Source organism: Salvia hispanica, chromosome 1 (genome assembly GCF_023119035.1).
Source record: "Salvia hispanica cultivar TCC Black 2014 chromosome 1, UniMelb_Shisp_WGS_1.0, whole genome shotgun sequence".
NCBI lineage: Eukaryota > Viridiplantae > Streptophyta > Magnoliopsida > Lamiales > Lamiaceae > Salvia > Salvia hispanica.
In genome coordinates this window covers 7512456-7529113 of record NC_062965.1, presented here as the reverse complement: position 1 = coordinate 7529113, position 16658 = coordinate 7512456, and the positions used below count along the sequence as shown (strand labels likewise).

Genomic DNA, 16658 nt, shown 5'->3' with positions numbered 1-16658 from the left:
TCCAGCAAGGAAAAGAGAAATACTCCCTCCGTTCCATAAGAATACACACTCTTTTCCTTTTAATTCATCCCACAAGATTATGCACTTTCTAACTTTTAAAAGTTGTTTATCTCTAATGAGGTGAGACTCATTCTCCACTAACAATAGTTTAATTATTTTTCCTCTCTACCTTTTTCTTACTTTACTAATTTTACATTAAAATTCATACTAAACCCAAAGTGCATATTCTTTGTGGACGGGGGGAGTATATAGATAGAGTATATAATCATTTAGTTTTTTCAACTTGCTTCTCAAAACAGTTACTCACTCTGTCTCATTAAATATGCAACATTTGAGAATCGGTACGAATTTTTATATAGTGTTATTTTGTAAGTAATTAAGAAAGAGTAAAATAAAAGAGATGAAAAAGTAGAGATAGAAATGTTTCCATTTTAGGAAACGTCTCATTTTTAATGGGACAAACTAAAAAGGAAAACGTTTAATTTCTAACGGGGCAGAGTGAGTAGTTGTTACTTGTTACACGTTTTCATGTAATATTATGTCCGTTTACAAAAAATACTCATGTTTTGGGATATTGGTCCCAAGGGGTGTGTTATATTGATAACTTTTTAAGTTGTTAACTCTGCTAACTCATCAACACAGTGTATTAAAAATGTTAAAACAATGATATTAAAATGTCAACACATATTGTCAACACAAATTATTGAAATGTCAACAAAATAAGGTGTTGACATTTTAATGTCACCGTGTTAATATTTTTAATACACTGTGTTGATGAGTTAGTAGAGTTAACAATTGATCACACCCTTGGTCCTAAAATCATAAACTTTGGTCAAAGTTTATATTTTAGAATATCACAAACTTTGCAATTTGTTTGGTTTTTCCAAACTGACCCAAATAAGATATTTTTATCAAAATCTTATTTTACGTGAGCAACCACGATACATTTTATTTTAATCCACTTTTTAAGTTCATAACAAGTAGGATAAAAAAAAAGTCACGTAGAAAACAACATTCATTTAATCGTGTCAAGTATGATAAACAAACCTCATAAGTTAGTCAAATTTGGTGATAAGCATGCCGTGAGAAACACCAAACGAATTGCAAAGTTTGTAATATTCTAGACCAATTTTAAAGTTTGTGGGAAATACTAAACTTTGACCAAAGTTTATGGTTTTAGGGACCAATATCCCTCATGTTTTTTAGCATTACTTATTTTGGAATGTCCACTAAAATTAGTCGTTATCTATTTATAGTAGAAAAAAATTATGTGCTAAGGTGTGTCCCATTTTACACTAACCACATTTCAACTACTTTTTTCTCTATATTTATCTTAGTTTATCAATTGTGCATTAAAATTCGTGTCATGCATAACCAATATTATTTTTTGTGGACTAAGGTAGTACTCCCCCCGTCCTATAAAAATACAGACTTTTTGTACAACACCAATTTTAATGCATAATTAGTAAAATATTAGAGAGGAAAATAAATAATTAGAGTATTATTAGTGAAAATATGACCTGCCTCATTAGAATGAAAAAAAATACCCAAAATAAGAAAATGGACTATTTTTATGGAATGAACTAAAATAGAAAAAATGTCTATTTTTCTGGAATGGTGCGAGTAAGAATAGCATTTGAATATGAATAATCCATAATTTCATCTAATGAACTTATTAAACTATAGCATTTGAGTATTATATTTCATGAAGCACTTTAACTATTTTTTTATTTTACTAAAAATTATATTAAAATTCTTAATGCCCATAATTAAGAGTATTTTTTATGAAGATAATTATTATTTTTGCTATATGAATTTGAATATGATTTCCAATAATTTTATCTAATGGACATAAAGTGTGTGAATTGAGCCCAACTCCAAATTGAAAAGGCTAAAAATTGGCCGCTTAAATTTAAGCCCAATTAATGATTCTACGCCAGACTTGAATTTCGTCGGGGAGAGAGGTGCAAAGAGGCCGTCCATAATTCCGCTGCGACAGCTGTCCGGCGATACCATTTACGCTCCACTCCGCCTTCGTGGGTAATACTCCACTAAGCCCTAATTTCTGAAGTTCTGCTTATAATTTAGCTATTTTCATGATTCTACACAGAAATGCTAATGCTGTGAAATCATGAATATGTGATTTTGTCCTTTGTTACTTCATATTATTTAGGTTGTGATTTTGAATTGGCTTGTTGCATTTCTTAGCATTTAGGTTAGAGGATTTTTGAAATTTGCTTTGGATCACCTGCCTTATTGCTGGTAAAGAGTTGCCGAAGACTAATAAAACTAGTAATCATAAGCAAATTTCAAACAATAAGGATCACCTACAACAACTTATGATTTCTGCTTGGCCTCATGATACTCAACCCTGACAACAAATCTTTCCTTATGCTGTTTGTGTGCATTATACGGCATATAACATCAAGTTTAGCCACCATTCTTCTCCTAGCAATTGATTGATATTATTAGCTTCCCAGCTGATGATGCTCAAGCAGCAGTTGTCGGCTGATTGGATGCAATTCATCAAATCTTCTAAATTATTTGTTTCTCTTAAGTTAAAAGTTTGTATCTAATTAAGATGCCACATACAGTGCCACAAGTTTGCTGAAAAGCAGCTTTGATTCTGGAGAATCTATTGCTGGAGCCTCAGAATAAGCCTAAGCTGCTAGGCTACGATAATGCGTTTGCAGAAATGCTCTTCTCCGAGACAAGCCACACTGACACATTTGCTCGGATAATACACGAATTGACATCTCGTCCCAGCAACAAAATCACACATGCTCGTGGTATTTGGGGCATGTAATACGAGCCTGCTTCTCAATAGGCTCAATTGGTTAGTTTCTTCATCTCTATAGCTCTACTGTAATTTTAGTACATTAAGCTGGTCTTTTCTTCACATATATATATATGGTTATTTCTAATAAACTGTACGAATTCATGTGTGGTGTATGAATGTCTCAATTTCTAAGCACCTTGAATAAGTGTAACGATGGTTGACTTTCAATCAGTTATAGGAGCTGCTGTTGAGACTAGAGAAGTAGTAGATGATCTGGAGTAACGTTCGATGAGAAGCAGCACCCTAACCGCCTTCCTCTGCAGATGCCTCTCATCACATAAACTGTGAGAAGCGAGCTGTCCGAGAGGCGCTCTCGCCATTGCACCGTACAAATCTACCATCTCCGTTGACACGAAAACTCTCTCCAAAAGGATCAGCGCCTCTGTTTTCAGTGACTCTGAACCCCATCTCAGCACCTCTATTGTTGGTCCGATTGCCCCGTACTCATGCAGCACTGCTGCCCCCCTCTGAGGTGAATCCTCCTGAACGAGCGTGGACAGCGTCTGGATCGCCTCATAGGCCGTGGCGTGGACCTTATCCTGCACCACCCGAACCAGATCAGGTAACGCACCTCCCTCCAACAAACAGAACGTCGTGCTCAGACTGCAGGAGCCTCCATGCACCGGGCACACTGCAGCTCGTGCCTGAGGGAAGCATGACCAGAACCAGCCATGCTTCTTTCTGTGCAGCTCGCTCAGCTCTGGAGTTCGCACTGAGAGGTCGCCTAGCAGAGCTGCAGCTCTGGCACTAGCTGTGACTGAGCCGGCTCTGAGAAGTCCAGTGAGAAGAGGAAACGCGTTCAACTCAACCACGACGCGCTGCGACTTGAGATTCGTGGGATCGGTGAACCTGAATAGTGCACTCAGAGCATTCTCCTTGGCTTCCCCTGTTCCTGATCTTATGATCTGGATTATCGCCTTTAGCCCTCCCAGCTCTATTAACTTCTCCGTTAACGACGTTTCTGACTTGGGGAGGTTGGCGAGCAGACCGGCTGCAGCCCTCTGCACGTCGCCCTTCTCAGAATTCTCAAGGAATCCGACCAAAGCCTCGAGGCGCCTAGGCTTAAGAAGATACTCCACCACTCCCTCTGGCTCATGCTGGGAGAAAAGGAACACGAGGTTGATCGCCAGCTCGCGTATCTCCTGGTTGGAGTCGTCGAGCAGAGCTAGAACAACAGAAATGCCACTACATGAAACAACTGCAGACTTCACCAGCCCGGCCTCGGACTGACAGATGCCAACGAGGGCTCGCAGGGCAGGCTTCCTGATTGAGTCTAGCGAATTGAGGTTCTGTTGGATCGCGAGCAGATTGGCAGTGACCGACTTCAGCTCGAGCTGGCCTTCATCTTCGTCCACCAGAAACGTCGTTCCATCGCCATTGGCAGATAGGTTTGCAAGAATCTCTGCACATCTTGCAGTGACCGCGGGGAGGATGTGAGGCGAGGAGAGCAGCTTCACCACGAAAGAAACGCCACCACTGCCACAGATGAGATGTTTGTTGCCCCGGAAGGTGGAGAGCTTCACGAGGGCGTGCAGGGAAACCTCCTTCGACTCAACGCCTCCGGTTGCCATCTCCAGCAGGGGTGGAATCACCCCCTCCTCACCAAGTAACTTGATCTTCTCATCATCCAGTTCTAAGCTAACAAGTTCTTTCACCATTGAGATTCTTTCTAGTACTGATCCTGTTAGAGAAATGTCATAAGATTCTGCAACAAAGATTCTTCGAACAGTTTTTAACGATTGGAGATCGAACTAACCTTGGACCACCTTATTTATCATTGGTCTGAACCAGTTCACTCTAGCCGCCTTGAGAATGTTGTCATCTTCTTCACACAGTTTTAACAGTATTTCCTCTGCTAATTTAGACCCATTCTTGACTACAGAAACAAGAAGTGGAATTATCTCATCGCATTGCTGAGAAAGCCTCTTGCAGCACGATGTGTTCCAGCTCGATCTATCAAGCAAAACCTCGTAAAGAAGCCCAACTGCAGCCTCCGAGATGCTCGCATCCAATCCTAAGCACATCACAATCTTCTCAATCCCTCCTTTCTCTAGGATGATAGCCTGCAATGAAGTCGAAGTCAGATAACATACATATGTCGAATCAACGCTCAAAAACATCAGCAACCAAATAAACTGACCTTGTTTCTAGCATGCCCCTCTATGATATCCTTCAAGGTCACCAACACCTTCTTCCTCACAGCCTCAGTGATCCTACTCTCGAGCAAGGCAATGACACCCTCTGTCAGCCCTCCAATTGAAATCCAATCCTTGTTGATCGAGTTCTCTGCAACGAGCTCCTTCATCCAATCAAGAGCCTCCACGACACGCTCCTCGTTTGATGTGATCATTGCCTTGCAAGACCTAATCTTGAGGCAGTAGTTCAGCTCCCTCCACTCCTGTATGGACTGCCTCAGCTGAATGTTAGGCCTCCATGAGAAATCTTGAAGATCCTCCCCCGTCTCCGGATCTGACTTCTCACCCCGTTGGAACCACGCCTCAAGTGCCAACCTTTCACACGCAGTCCCCGTGCAGAGGCTCACAGGATCAGCCATCACACAACCGGTTATGCAGCAGTAGAAAGCCTTAAACGGCTCGATGTATTCCTCTCTCGGATCGTACCTTTCGATCACCTTGACCCTCTGCATATACTGGTTGCTCACCTCCTCATAATCCCGCGCAGCATCTGCACGGGAAAGCAACTCAATCACCTGTTCCAGAAAGAAGACCTCAGCCCTCTCCTTCCTATTCGCAGCTTCCTCCTTTTCCCTCTTGAAGCCGGCTAGCTCCCTGCTGATCTCCGAGGGCTCAACTGGGACGCCCACGGCCCGTGCTATATCCCTGAGCATATCATTGGCAAACTCTTTATCAAATGCCTGATCAGAGATGCCCTGATTCAGCTTGTCAACAATCTGGAGGCGGGCGTGGGAGGCCTCAAACTCGGCCCGTTGCATCTCGTGCTGCAGCCTATGCACCTGGTCGGAGATCCCAGACAGGACTTCAACGTTGGCGAGGGAGAGAGCGGCCAAGGAATCACCAATCTCTCTAGTGACATCCTGTATCTCCTTGACAATGTGCCTGCATTTTACTAAGAGGTAGAAGCGCGCTCGCCCTTTGTACTTTTCGACCAAGGCGTGGGCCTTCTTGACGTTGGTCTCGAGCGACTCCAGCGCCTGCCTTGCAACGGGGGAGTCGTTCAGCTGCTGTGACTGCAGCTCCTTCAAGACGGGCTCGATGTCAAGGAGATGCTTGGCTAGGGCACGGAAGCTTTCCTTCTCGAACACCACGTCCTTGGCGGCTTGGCTGATCTTGATGATCTGATTGGAGAGAACGGCCAAGATTGTTCCAATCGGTATGAGCTCAGTCATCTTGATCACTATCTCTTATTGCTGCCTCATTCAATCTTTACTTTTCTATCAGAAACAACTCCTCCTATACATATATATGGTGTTAAATAGTAAAATGTTGTTGAATGATAGAGCTACAAGCTTTATTTAACAAGCATTGAGCATGAAATTAAACATACAAATTCCCAGAAAAAGGAAAACTCCAATGAAAAGAAGAAATGAGATAGTAGTACATGGGATAGAAGAAAATCACAGAAGACAATAATTCTCAAGGAATGAAATTTTTACAATAGAGCTTATTAGAAATCTACCTTGAACTTGAAGAAACACAAAATACTTGATTTTGGAGCCTTTGATGGAAAATGAAAAGCCCCATTTTGTGTATATAAAAAGAATTGTTTCATTGTTTAGAGTTTAGACTGAGTTGACTTGAAAAGTCCTTAAGTCTTCGGTGATTTTGTGTTTCACTTTCTTAATAAAGGAAAAGCGCGTTACAGCATTTATTTATTTTAATTAAATTAATTAAACAACTTAGGTCAAGTCGTGTAATTTCTATTTTTTTGCTTGTAAATTTATCACGATATTCTTTGCCGAATGAAAAAGAGTTTGAATCAAGATTTTCATATACTCGGTCTAATGCAAAATTTATATTTGAAAGATTGTCCTCTATATATAGAAAATATTGAATAAATCTGAGAGTTTTTTAAAAATTTACAAGATTGCCATTTTTAAAGGAAAATTGTCTATCGGTGCAAACTACTTTATTAATTAATTATTAATTAATTAATAATTCTCCTTCAAGCTGTGCGATTCAATTAATGTTTGCCTTTTTTTTCTGTGAATAGCAGTAGTGATGGAAACCTGTTTGCCTTTTTTTCTCCTTTCAGATCATGTAAATTTGATAACTATTTATCTCATTCACATGATTGATGCTTAGAAAGGATACTCTCAACACTTGAAAATCCAACACATTTATTATTGAACTAAAAAAAGTTACAAAGTTTATTAAACAAGAAAACCAAATCAGAAAAAGAGCATATGACAGTGAATCAAACATAGGCATCTGGATTCTGAATGAGGAAAGCTTCAACAGCCTTGTACATTCCCAACACCCTCTCTTTCCCTGCCTTCACTTCCTCCTCTTTCAGGCTGAACTCCCCGGCAGTGTAGTACTTGCTCGTCACCTTGGAAACCGACCCCCCATCGCCCGACTCCTCCAACTTAACCTCGTACGTTATCTTCTCTAACTTCTCCGCCAAAGCATCTCCTTCCACCAACGTGTAGCAATAAGTCAGTGTCTTCTCGTCCAGTTCGTCCACACGGTATTTCACACACTTGAGAGGGCTACCTGCACGCCGAGTGGCGATTTATCGCCGGATTATCGCCGAGCGATCGCCGGCCACTGTGGGCGACGCTCGGCGATAATCGGCGATTTTTAAAATTTTTTTTTTTTTTTTTTTTGGCCGAACGGCTATTTTATCCCACCCCTATAAATATTTCATCCTCTTCCTCCATTCATCACCCACAAACTTCATTCACACAAATTTTCAATCTTTTTTCTCTCCATCTTTATTAAATGAGTTCTGATTCATCGTCTCGTGCTCAGTCCGACGAGGAAATATCACATTCTTCTTCCGAAGAAGAGGTACCTCCCGCTCCCACCGGATGGGATGTAGCGGGTTTCGCCAACAACCCAATCAACAACTATATCTTCCGCCCGCCAGGGTGTACCGCACAACGAACATGAACGGTTCCAGGCGTTCATGGACATACACCAGAAGGAGGCCCATCAAGCACTACAACACGATATCATCGAAGAATTGTGGGCAAATAGAAACCGCGCCCACCGCCCTTGAATTTTTTTTTCTTTGAATTTTTTTTTTGATTTTTTATTTCCATTCGTGTACTTTTTTTTTTTTTAATTTTCTTCGTTGTAATGTGTACCCGTGTTTAATACAACGAACTTTATTACTATTTATTTGATTTATCTTTATAAATTAAATAAGCTAGCTTTATTATATATAAAAATAAAACAATTAAATTAGTGATGATGTAAAAATGAAATGTTGAGTTAGGGAGAAATAAGGGAGAAATAAGGGAGAAACCATTGTAGGGGTTGGCTAAAAACTGGGATAAAATGTGATGCTGTGGCGGGGATGTCGTCACCTTGGAAACCGACCCCCCATCGCCCGACTCCTCCAACTTAACCTCGTACGTTATCTTCTCTAACTTCTCCGCCAAAGCATCTCCTTCCACCAACGTGTAGCAATAAGTCAGTGTCTTCTCGTCCAGTTCGTCCACACGGTATTTCACACACTTGAGAGGGCTACCTGCACGCCCGTCGTGCTTAAACTTAATTTACCTCAGCAATCTACTACTACTAATACATAGGGAACAACGAGAACACGAAAACTGACCTTCAGCAAAGTTGATCTGCTTGATGCTCCCAGCACCTCCGTCACCTTGTGTGATCTCAATGCTTTTTATGGCCTGTGGCAGGAGCTTCGGGATCAAATTGTGGGAATCAACGATCGAGGCCTTGAAGATCCTCGATGGGGCAACTGGGGAAGTGTATTCATCACAAAATGTGGTCACACCCATGATTCTTTGTATAACTGAATGAAGGATTTCTTTTATGACTTATTTGGGATGAGTGAGTAAGATGGAGAAAGCAAGTGTATTTATATGTGCAATTTTGAGTTGTTGAATGATTCCAAATTTTGTCTTTAAACTGCAGACCGCCAAACTTATACTATTACTACTCAAAAAAAAGTTTAAAACAGATTATGCAAGACAAAAAAGAGCATATCTTGAGCTTTGCTCAATTCCAAACACAAATTAAAGATTTAGAATAAACACCATCTTCATTACACACATTTGATGTATCATTTGTCATCCAATTCTTTTTTCTTTTATTCTAAATTAGAGGTTGATCCAAAATACATGGGTAGTTCTCCATCTAGATCAAAAAAACATGTTGCCGTATTGCATCCAGATCAATCTACTATCTCGATTTCTCATTCACCAGAAGTTAGTATACTTGGTTGATGCCATTCTTTACTCACAATCAAGTGTTTTATAATGTGACAGATCTCCCTACCTTCCAGAGAGCATGCAAAGTTTTGGATCCATACATAATATCGTTCGTTGATATACTGCTCTCGCAATATTTTGAAACTTGTCTTGTTCGCAGGGGAGCAATCAAGAGTTTAACTTAACGTTGCATTGGCATGTGATGCCAAAAACGGGCATATAGGTAGGCAAAGTAATGGCGCTTGGGCTAGTTCGATAGATGATTGCTCTATTTTACTTATGGAAGAAAAAGCAGAGTTGTTATGTCAACAAAAAATACATAAATACTACATAACTGTTTGGAGTAATTCTATAGTTTAACATTATGTGATGTGTCTTTGGATTGACTGCATCACACACCAACACTATACGTGATCTTCGATAACAAGAAAAATAAGCGAATTTGGCTAATCAACTGGACTCGTACATTAGAATATGAAATCCCCACAACTAAAAGAAATGCATACACAGTCAAATAAGATTCAAGCAAGGATTGTCCAACACAACTACGCTGTAGTAAGATATGGGTTAGGGGAGGGGCGGAAAACATCGATCCAAGACTGAAAAGATGAGAGAACAAGTCATATATACGGAAGCTGGTGATGAGGAGAAAAGACACAAGTCAATCTAGGTAGCGTATCTCCTTCAAGAATCCCATCTGTGGAATTGCTGAGGGTCAACTGGGCCAGGCAGCTTGAAAGAGATGCAGCAAAGATTCTGACTTCGCATCTCAGATACTTGAGACCATTTCTCCACTCTTCTTTCACTCCTTTTATGATCACCGTGCCATCACTCTCAACTTCACGGCTCAAGTCCTCTGCAATGTATCATGTTAGATTTGATGTTATTGAAGCTAATAAACAAATCCTGACTAAAATTGAACCATGATGATTAGCAAAGGAAAGAAGCAAAGTTAAAACAAGCTTTTTCCACAGTAAAATTAAAATGACCAAACAGACGACTTACATAGATAGCATAGGCTAACTATGAATGCTCAAATTATGCCAGGAATGTAACATGTCATGGATCCTTACAAAATCTGGAACTTACTTGCATCCCTTTTTACGGAGTCCTCTGCTTCCCCAATATCAGTAAGTCCTACAACTTCCAGTAACAGCAAAACCACCGTTAGTGGAAGAAACAAGGTTGCTCTCCATTCTTCCTTATGAATAACATTCCCTGATCTATTTCTTGCCCGGAACTAGCCTTGATTTGCGATAGGACTGTGAAACCGCATGCCACGAGGTAAGTATTAAACAAAATCCATTATCTATTATTTAGCATTGACAAACAAAATCCATTATCTATTATTTAGCATTGACAAACAAAATCCATTATCATACCATATAACAGTACAGTGTTGATGAAACATAGGGGATCATTTTCAACATGATATTACAAAGTTAGGTATAAGTGCGAACACATTGAATTTGTCTCTAGGAACATTTCTAACTTGCAAGTTACCAGAATTTATTATCAGTTCGATGGAGTACAATTTTTATTACGTAAATGCTTGTCATGTATGAATATCAGAGCTCAACAACAGGAATTTGCTTTTCTGCCATCTTCTAATTCCTAATCTCCACCTAATTCAATACTCATCTCACTTTTCTAACTTAAAAAAAAAAAAAAAAAAAGATGATTCTGGGGGGGCAATTCATGAAACTCGAACATAAAAAAGTAAATTACAAAAACATTAGCAGCAATCCACAATCCAACACATTTATTGAGCATAAACTATCCAACAAAAAAAACGTTACAAAGTTTATTAAACAAGAAAACCAAATCAGAAAAAGAGCATATGACAGTGAATCAAACATAGGCATCTGGATTCTGAATGAGGAAAGCTTCAACAGCCTTGTACATTCCCAACACCCTCTCTTTTCCTGCCTTCACTTCCTCCTCTTTCAGGCTGAATTCCCCGGCAGTGTAGTACTTGCTCGTCACCTTGGAAACCGACCCCCCATCGCCCGACTCCTCAAACTTAACCTCGTACGTTATCTTCTCTAGCTTCTCCGCCAAAGCATCTCCTTCCACCAACGTGTAGCAATAAGTAAGTGTCTTCTCGTCCAGTTCGTCCACACGGTATTTCACACACTTGAGAGGGCTACCTGCACGCCCGTGCTTAAACTTAATTACCTCAGCAATCTACTACTACTACTAATACAGAGGGAAATTTGAGAACACGAAAACTGACCTTCAGCGAAGTTGATCTGCTTGATGCTCCCAGCACCTCCGTCGCCTTGTGTGATCTCAATGCTTTTTATGGCCTGTGGCAGGAGCTTCGGGATCAAATTGTGGGAATCAACGATCGAGGCCTTGAAGATCCTCGATGGGGCAATTGGGGAAGTGTATTCATCACAAAATGTGGTCACACCCATGATTCTTTGTATAACTGAATGATTTCTTTTATGACTTATTTGGGATGAGTGAGTAAGATGGAGAAAGCAAGTGTATTTATATGTGCAATTTTGAGTTGTTGAATGATTCCAAATTTTGTCTTTAAACTGCAGACGGCCAAACTTATACTATTAAAACAGATTTTATGCAATTTAAAGTACCAAATCTGCACATGTATGACAAAAAAGAGCATATCTTGAGCTTTGCTCAATTCCAAACACAAATTAAAGATTTAGAATCAGTCAGTAAACATTATCTTCATTTCACCATAATTTCCAACGTAGACCAAAACAAGAAAATGGATATGTACCTGGATATATGCTACAATTGTTTACTCTAGCAAGCACAAATTAAACTTCTTCATCGCTAAAATCATCATCATCCATGTTAACGACGGAGGAAAGAGTCGCAGCCCAAGTCTGCATACCATCCAGAGCATCCCTCTTCCTTGTCTGCTCGAGCTTTTCCAGAGCGCTCTTTGGAACTCCACATTTCAAGAGAATGATCCCGAGCGACTTGAACGTGGAGTCATCGGGCATGACACGAGACTCTAGCATCTCGCGGAAGGTAGCTACAGCCTCCTTGTACCTTCCATCAGAAGCATAGAATCCAAGCACAAGATTATAAGTAAGCAGCTCTGTCATGAGCCCTAATTCTCTCATCTTTCTTGCAATCCAAAAAGCTTCCACGAATCTCCCGTTCCTTTTATACATGGACAACATCATAGCATGTGTGAACTCATTCGCCTCTCCAATTTGCTCCAACCTCTTGAATATCTTCTCCGCCTCTACCACCATCGAACGCTCACTGTAGAGGTCAATCATGCATTTCAAGGAGTAGACATCAAGCCCACCCGCCTCCAGCGACTGAAGGGTCCTGCACATCTCCTCCGCTTCTCTCAAGTATCCCACCTTCGTGTACAGCTTGATTAATGACTTGCATATGACCGGATTCATAGACAAACCTTGGTTTGCCATGGTACGGACATAGTATGTCGCCTCATCCACACTCCCAGTGTCTGCAAATGCATTTATAAGGACTCCATAAACGATTATATCAGGCTTCACGTCATGAGAAATCATCTCCTCGTACAACTCAACTGCCATGTCTACACGGCCTAACTTTGCATAGCTAGAGATGACTGCACAATACGGGACACAATCAATCACAAGCCCTGCCTCCTGCATTCTCCTAAGATAGACTATCGCAGTTTCTGGCATATCCGCACTAGCAAGCATTTGCACAAGAGAATTATATCCACATAAATCAGCAACCAACCCATGTTTCCCCATGCTATCAAACAAGGAGCAAGCCTGCTCGAGTTTCCCCCCAATACCATATGCTTTGATCATCACATTAAACTCGAGAACAGTCAGTTTTTGAACCTGCACACAGCAATCAAACACTTTCTCAGCTAGTGAAACATACCCTCTTTGGCCATAAGCATCAATGTTTGCAGAATAGCACTCGGAAGTCATCCCTCCTCCACGGTGAAACCTCTGAAACCACGACCACGACTCGTCAAGCAAGCCTGCTTCTATATACATTCTTGTCAAGGATGACTGAGTAAACTCATCAATCTCCAATCCTCTCTCATCCATCTCTAAGACCAGCTCCTCTGCCTCGTTAACCATATGCCTAATTGCATAGGCATACAAGAGAGTACGATAGCTGACAGGATCGGGCTCAAGAGATGCTGCCTTCATCTTCTTCCAGTATCTTGCTGCAGATTCTATGTCATTGTGCTTAGCATGAAGTGATATGAGAATATTATAGGTTCGTGTATCGGGGCAACATTTAGCACTCTCCATTCTACCCATCAGGGAAGCAACCTCATCAAGCTGCCCATTGTTACCATACATGTGAATCATAGTGTTAAAAGTCACTGTGTTAGGAGATAAACCTTTCTGCACCATCTCCTCGAACGTCTTACTTGCTTCCTTTAGTTTCCCGGCTTTCCCATACGTATCAATCAACGTATTGTACGTGTAAGAACCAACATTAGCACCCGTTTTCCTCTTCCATTTACGCCCCTCAATCGAAGAGTTTCCCCGTGACCACTTCTTGAAGAAATCCTCAGCAGCCGCGAAATCCCCTGCTTTCTTATACATTTGCACCACAATCCCCAGGGTCACCTCATCCGGCTCCATTCTACGCTTTTTCATGAGCTCCAACCACCTCATTGCGACGTCCCTACGCCCCCCTTTGCAGTACACATCAATGAGAGTCCCATAGGTGGAGTTGATGGGATCAACCCCGCTCTTCGCCATCTCATCCCACAGCCTCTCAACCTCGCTCCACTGCCGCGCCTTGCCTAGAAGGCGAAGCATTATGTTGTAGTGGATGACATTCACTTCGTAGCAGCCTTTCCTTTTGAACCACTCAAAAATCTCCATCGCCCTCTCCCACCCCGACTGCTCCTTCAGCAATATGCTCCTCTCCTTGTTCGTAAGCGTCGCCTCCCACGCCTTCAACGCCTCGTCCAAGTCGCTTATCCTCTCCAAAGCATCCAACATTGCGGGAATACTGCCGCCGTACCTTCCCCATTTCGTCGAACACTTGGTCTGCATCCCCTCAACCACATTTTCCCGCCTAATCCCTTCACTGCAATTCACCTTTTCTTTCCTAAAAACCCTATTACGAGCAGGCAATTCCTCCTCCTCCACACCATTGACCCTATTTGAATTGCCGAAAATCTCTTCTTCTTTCTGAGGATTCCCATTTCTGCCATTAAAGCCACCTCCTTTTCTCTCGATTCTTTCACGAGGGCCTTTGAAAAATCCATTTTTCTTGAACAACCGAACTGCGTCGCTGGGTTTGTGGGAGGGTGGAGTAACGGAGATGCCGACGCTTGGCGGAGTGGTTTTTGTGGAACTGAATATGCGCAGGCAGCTGGCGTCAGAATACTGAAACTGTACAAACATATTTTCGCAGGGTTTAGGAGAAAAAAAGGTAGAGTCTTGATATTGTGATTTTGTGATTGCAGAGTTGGATTCTGCTTGAGAGAGATGCCGGCAACAGTCCTGGTAGCGCGAAGAGAAAACAGTCTCAAACTTAGGACAAATAACGTCCAATTTAATCAATTTTGATATAATATGGAGTGAATCTAATCTTTTATTTCAGGAATTTTGATGTTGGGAGGATGGGCATGAAGATGAGTTTTTTTTCTTTTTTGTAGAGAAAGGAGAACAAAACTGAGTGGCAGACTAGCGACAGAGGTGAAGGAGAGCAGACGTGAGTTGACGGCCGGCTGGAGGAATTGTCGACGGAGATGGAAGATGGTGCGCGCGTGTTTTCCTTTTCTCAAGGATTAGGGATCATTTCATTTGAGAGGAATTGAATGAAATTGGGCTCAAATTTAGGCCACTTAATGAGTTGGGCTGACTGCACCTTTAATATTCAATTTTCTTCTTTCTTTTTCTCTTCAATTTTAATTAAATTATGCAAAAATTTATTTTTTTTAATCTTCACTTTATCCTCTTTATTATTTTATTCTTCTACACTCACAAAATAAAAAAATAGGGATGACAATGTAGCCCGTAACTCGTGGGCTGGCCCGAATATTCCGCCAAATTTATTGGATTAGTGCCGGAAATTTCTAGCCCGATAAAATCAAAACCCGATTAGCCTGCACCCGATTAACCCGCAATCCGTTAGGGCCAGACTCGAAAACCCAATAAAGTTTCTATTATTCTATTTTTTACTCCTAATTCGACACTTCATTAATTAATTTTAACTAAAAAAATAACTTTCAATTTTATAATTATATATACAAATTATATATTAAAATTTTATTAATATAATAATTGATAAATAAATTAAAACCTTCAAATTCACTAAAAAATATTTAAATTTGTAAAACATGCATTAAAATTTCATGAAATATCTCAAATATATTATAATTAAATGTTTTACATTGTATGAATATTAGTAATTTTAATCATTATTTATTGGATTGGTCGTATGTTAATATTATCGGTAGCAACCCGATTAACCCACTGGACTAGCCCAAAACCCGAATTTTTAGGGCTAGGTTGACCTTTTATAACCTGAAAGAAATCGCAACCCGATTAGCCCGCACCCGATTGATCCATAATCTGAGTAGGGTTGGCCCGAAATCCGACGGGTCAGCCCAATTGACATCCCTATAAAAAATTATAAAATTTCATGTTGAATCGGAAACGCTCCACTCAGATTGGGACCTTATATTACTTTTTTTTAAGTGTTGTTTTATTTGAGAAATTAATTGAACATCTTCAGTCATCCAGCAGCCACTTTATCATACCTGTGGTAAAGCTATGTTTCATATTATTGAACACATTTGTATCATAAAAGATTATTGCAGATTTGGAGTGGTTTGTATTATTAGCAGACCTGCGTATGGTTATTGAAAACGAGATGTGCTGATAGAATGCTTCATGAAATGGAAGCTCACTCATGATTATTATATCAATTAGTAGTTTCTCAGTACCATTCAGAGGTAAGCTTGAATACCTAATTACCTATCCACCATCGATGTCCTAATTAACTTTTGATCTATTCACTTATTTATGGCATGTCAAAAGCAGTAAGATCTACACAGATAAACTAGTTAACAAATGAACATGGTGTCAACTGTCAAACACTAATCCCAGGGCATGTTTCAACTGTGCCTTGTTCTTGATGTCCTTTATCTTGTCCTGATCTGCTAGCTAGAAAAAGAAGTCCTCACTTGTAATGAAAATCTTGTACTAGTCTCTTTTTAGTCTGGTCATTCTTTCTCTTTTGGTTATAGTGAAACTATGCTTATTGATGTTGGAATAATGATTTCCGAAGCAATTCATATTTTCATTATCTTTGAATATATCATTATATTGCACTATATAATCCATACACAAATTTATGTTGCAGTTTGGGGTTAACGTTGTTGCAATCACGCATTCCATCTTCACTGCATCTTGAAATGGATGAATTCACAAACTTCACAAGCGCATTGTCCCATGTGTCGTAGAGAATGGCAAT

The 16658-nt window shown here is 40.4% G+C and overlaps 4 protein-coding genes across 6 annotated transcripts; all 4 read right to left on the bottom strand.

Moving 5' to 3' along the window:
* Window positions 1-2522: 2522 nt before the first annotated feature.
* Window positions 2523-6575, bottom strand: LOC125201447 (U-box domain-containing protein 44-like). 2 transcript variants are annotated; one of them, XM_048099560.1, is made up of 4 exons: window positions 6497-6575; window positions 4980-6270; window positions 4596-4902; window positions 2523-4520 (listed from the first exon to the last, which is right to left on the bottom strand). In XM_048099560.1, exons 2-4 carry the CDS (start codon window positions 6204-6206, stop codon window positions 3004-3006), a joined length of 3051 nt encoding a protein of 1016 aa, XP_047955517.1. In that variant the 5' UTR covers window positions 6207-6270; window positions 6497-6575; the 3' UTR covers window positions 2523-3003. The 2 variants fall into 2 exon arrangements, with proteins under 2 accessions (XP_047955517.1, XP_047955516.1); XM_048099559.1 differs by lacking the exon at window positions 6497-6575 and having other exon boundaries at window positions 4980-6339.
* Window positions 6576-7140: 565 nt separating this feature from the next.
* Window positions 7141-8889, bottom strand: LOC125201449 (major allergen Pru ar 1-like). 2 transcript variants are annotated; one of them, XM_048099561.1, is made up of 3 exons: window positions 8603-8889; window positions 8352-8515; window positions 7141-7369 (listed from the first exon to the last, which is right to left on the bottom strand). In XM_048099561.1, the coding sequence occupies exons 1-3, from the start codon at window positions 8784-8786 to the stop codon at window positions 7235-7237; spliced, it is 483 nt and encodes a 160-aa protein (XP_047955518.1). In that variant the 5' UTR covers window positions 8787-8889; the 3' UTR covers window positions 7141-7234. The 2 variants fall into 2 exon arrangements, with proteins under 2 accessions (XP_047955518.1, XP_047955519.1); XM_048099562.1 differs by lacking the exon at window positions 8352-8515 and having other exon boundaries at window positions 7141-7533.
* A 2180-nt stretch (window positions 8890-11069) lies between these two features.
* On the bottom strand, window positions 11070-11638 carry LOC125186249 (major allergen Pru ar 1-like). Its single transcript, XM_048082605.1, has 2 exons — window positions 11455-11638; window positions 11070-11368 (listed from the first exon to the last, which is right to left on the bottom strand). The coding sequence occupies exons 1-2, from the start codon at window positions 11636-11638 to the stop codon at window positions 11070-11072; spliced, it is 483 nt and encodes a 160-aa protein (XP_047938562.1).
* Window positions 11300-14974, bottom strand: LOC125200808 (pentatricopeptide repeat-containing protein At3g23020). Its single transcript, XM_048098581.1, has 3 exons — window positions 11968-14974; window positions 11455-11527; window positions 11300-11368 (listed from the first exon to the last, which is right to left on the bottom strand). The coding sequence occupies exon 1, from the start codon at window positions 14579-14581 to the stop codon at window positions 12008-12010; it is 2574 nt and encodes an 857-aa protein (XP_047954538.1). The 5' UTR covers window positions 14582-14974; the 3' UTR covers window positions 11300-11368; window positions 11455-11527; window positions 11968-12007.
* Window positions 14975-16658: the final 1684 nt, after the last annotated feature.

Bases quoted from the DNA above. Each gene is read 5' to 3' on its own strand.
- LOC125201447 (XM_048099560.1), bottom strand. From the start codon at position 6,206: ATGACTGAGCTCATACCGATTGGAACAATCTTGGCCGTTCTCTCCAAT. The intron at 4,903-4,979 runs GTCAGTTTATTT...ACTTCATTGCAG, and splicing joins AGGGGCATGCTAGAAACAAG to GCTATCATCCTAGAGAAAGG. The intron at 4,521-4,595 runs GTTAGTTCGATC...TTTCTCTAACAG, and splicing joins GATAAATAAGGTGGTCCAAG to GATCAGTACTAGAAAGAATC.
- LOC125201449 (XM_048099561.1), bottom strand. From the start codon at position 8,786: ATGGGTGTGACCACATTTTGTGATGAATACACTTCCCCAGTTGCCCCA. The intron at 8,516-8,602 runs GTCAGTTTTCGT...ACGGGCGTGCAG, and splicing joins GCAGATCAACTTTGCTGAAG to GTAGCCCTCTCAAGTGTGTG. The intron at 7,370-8,351 runs GTGACGACATCC...TCGGTTTCCAAG, and splicing joins ATGGGGGGTCGGTTTCCAAG to GTGACGAGCAAGTACTACAC.
- LOC125186249 (XM_048082605.1), bottom strand. From the start codon at position 11,638: ATGGGTGTGACCACATTTTGTGATGAATACACTTCCCCAATTGCCCCA. The intron at 11,369-11,454 runs GTCAGTTTTCGT...ACGGGCGTGCAG, and splicing joins GCAGATCAACTTCGCTGAAG to GTAGCCCTCTCAAGTGTGTG.
- LOC125200808 (XM_048098581.1), bottom strand. From the start codon at position 14,581: ATGTTTGTACAGTTTCAGTATTCTGACGCCAGCTGCCTGCGCATATTC.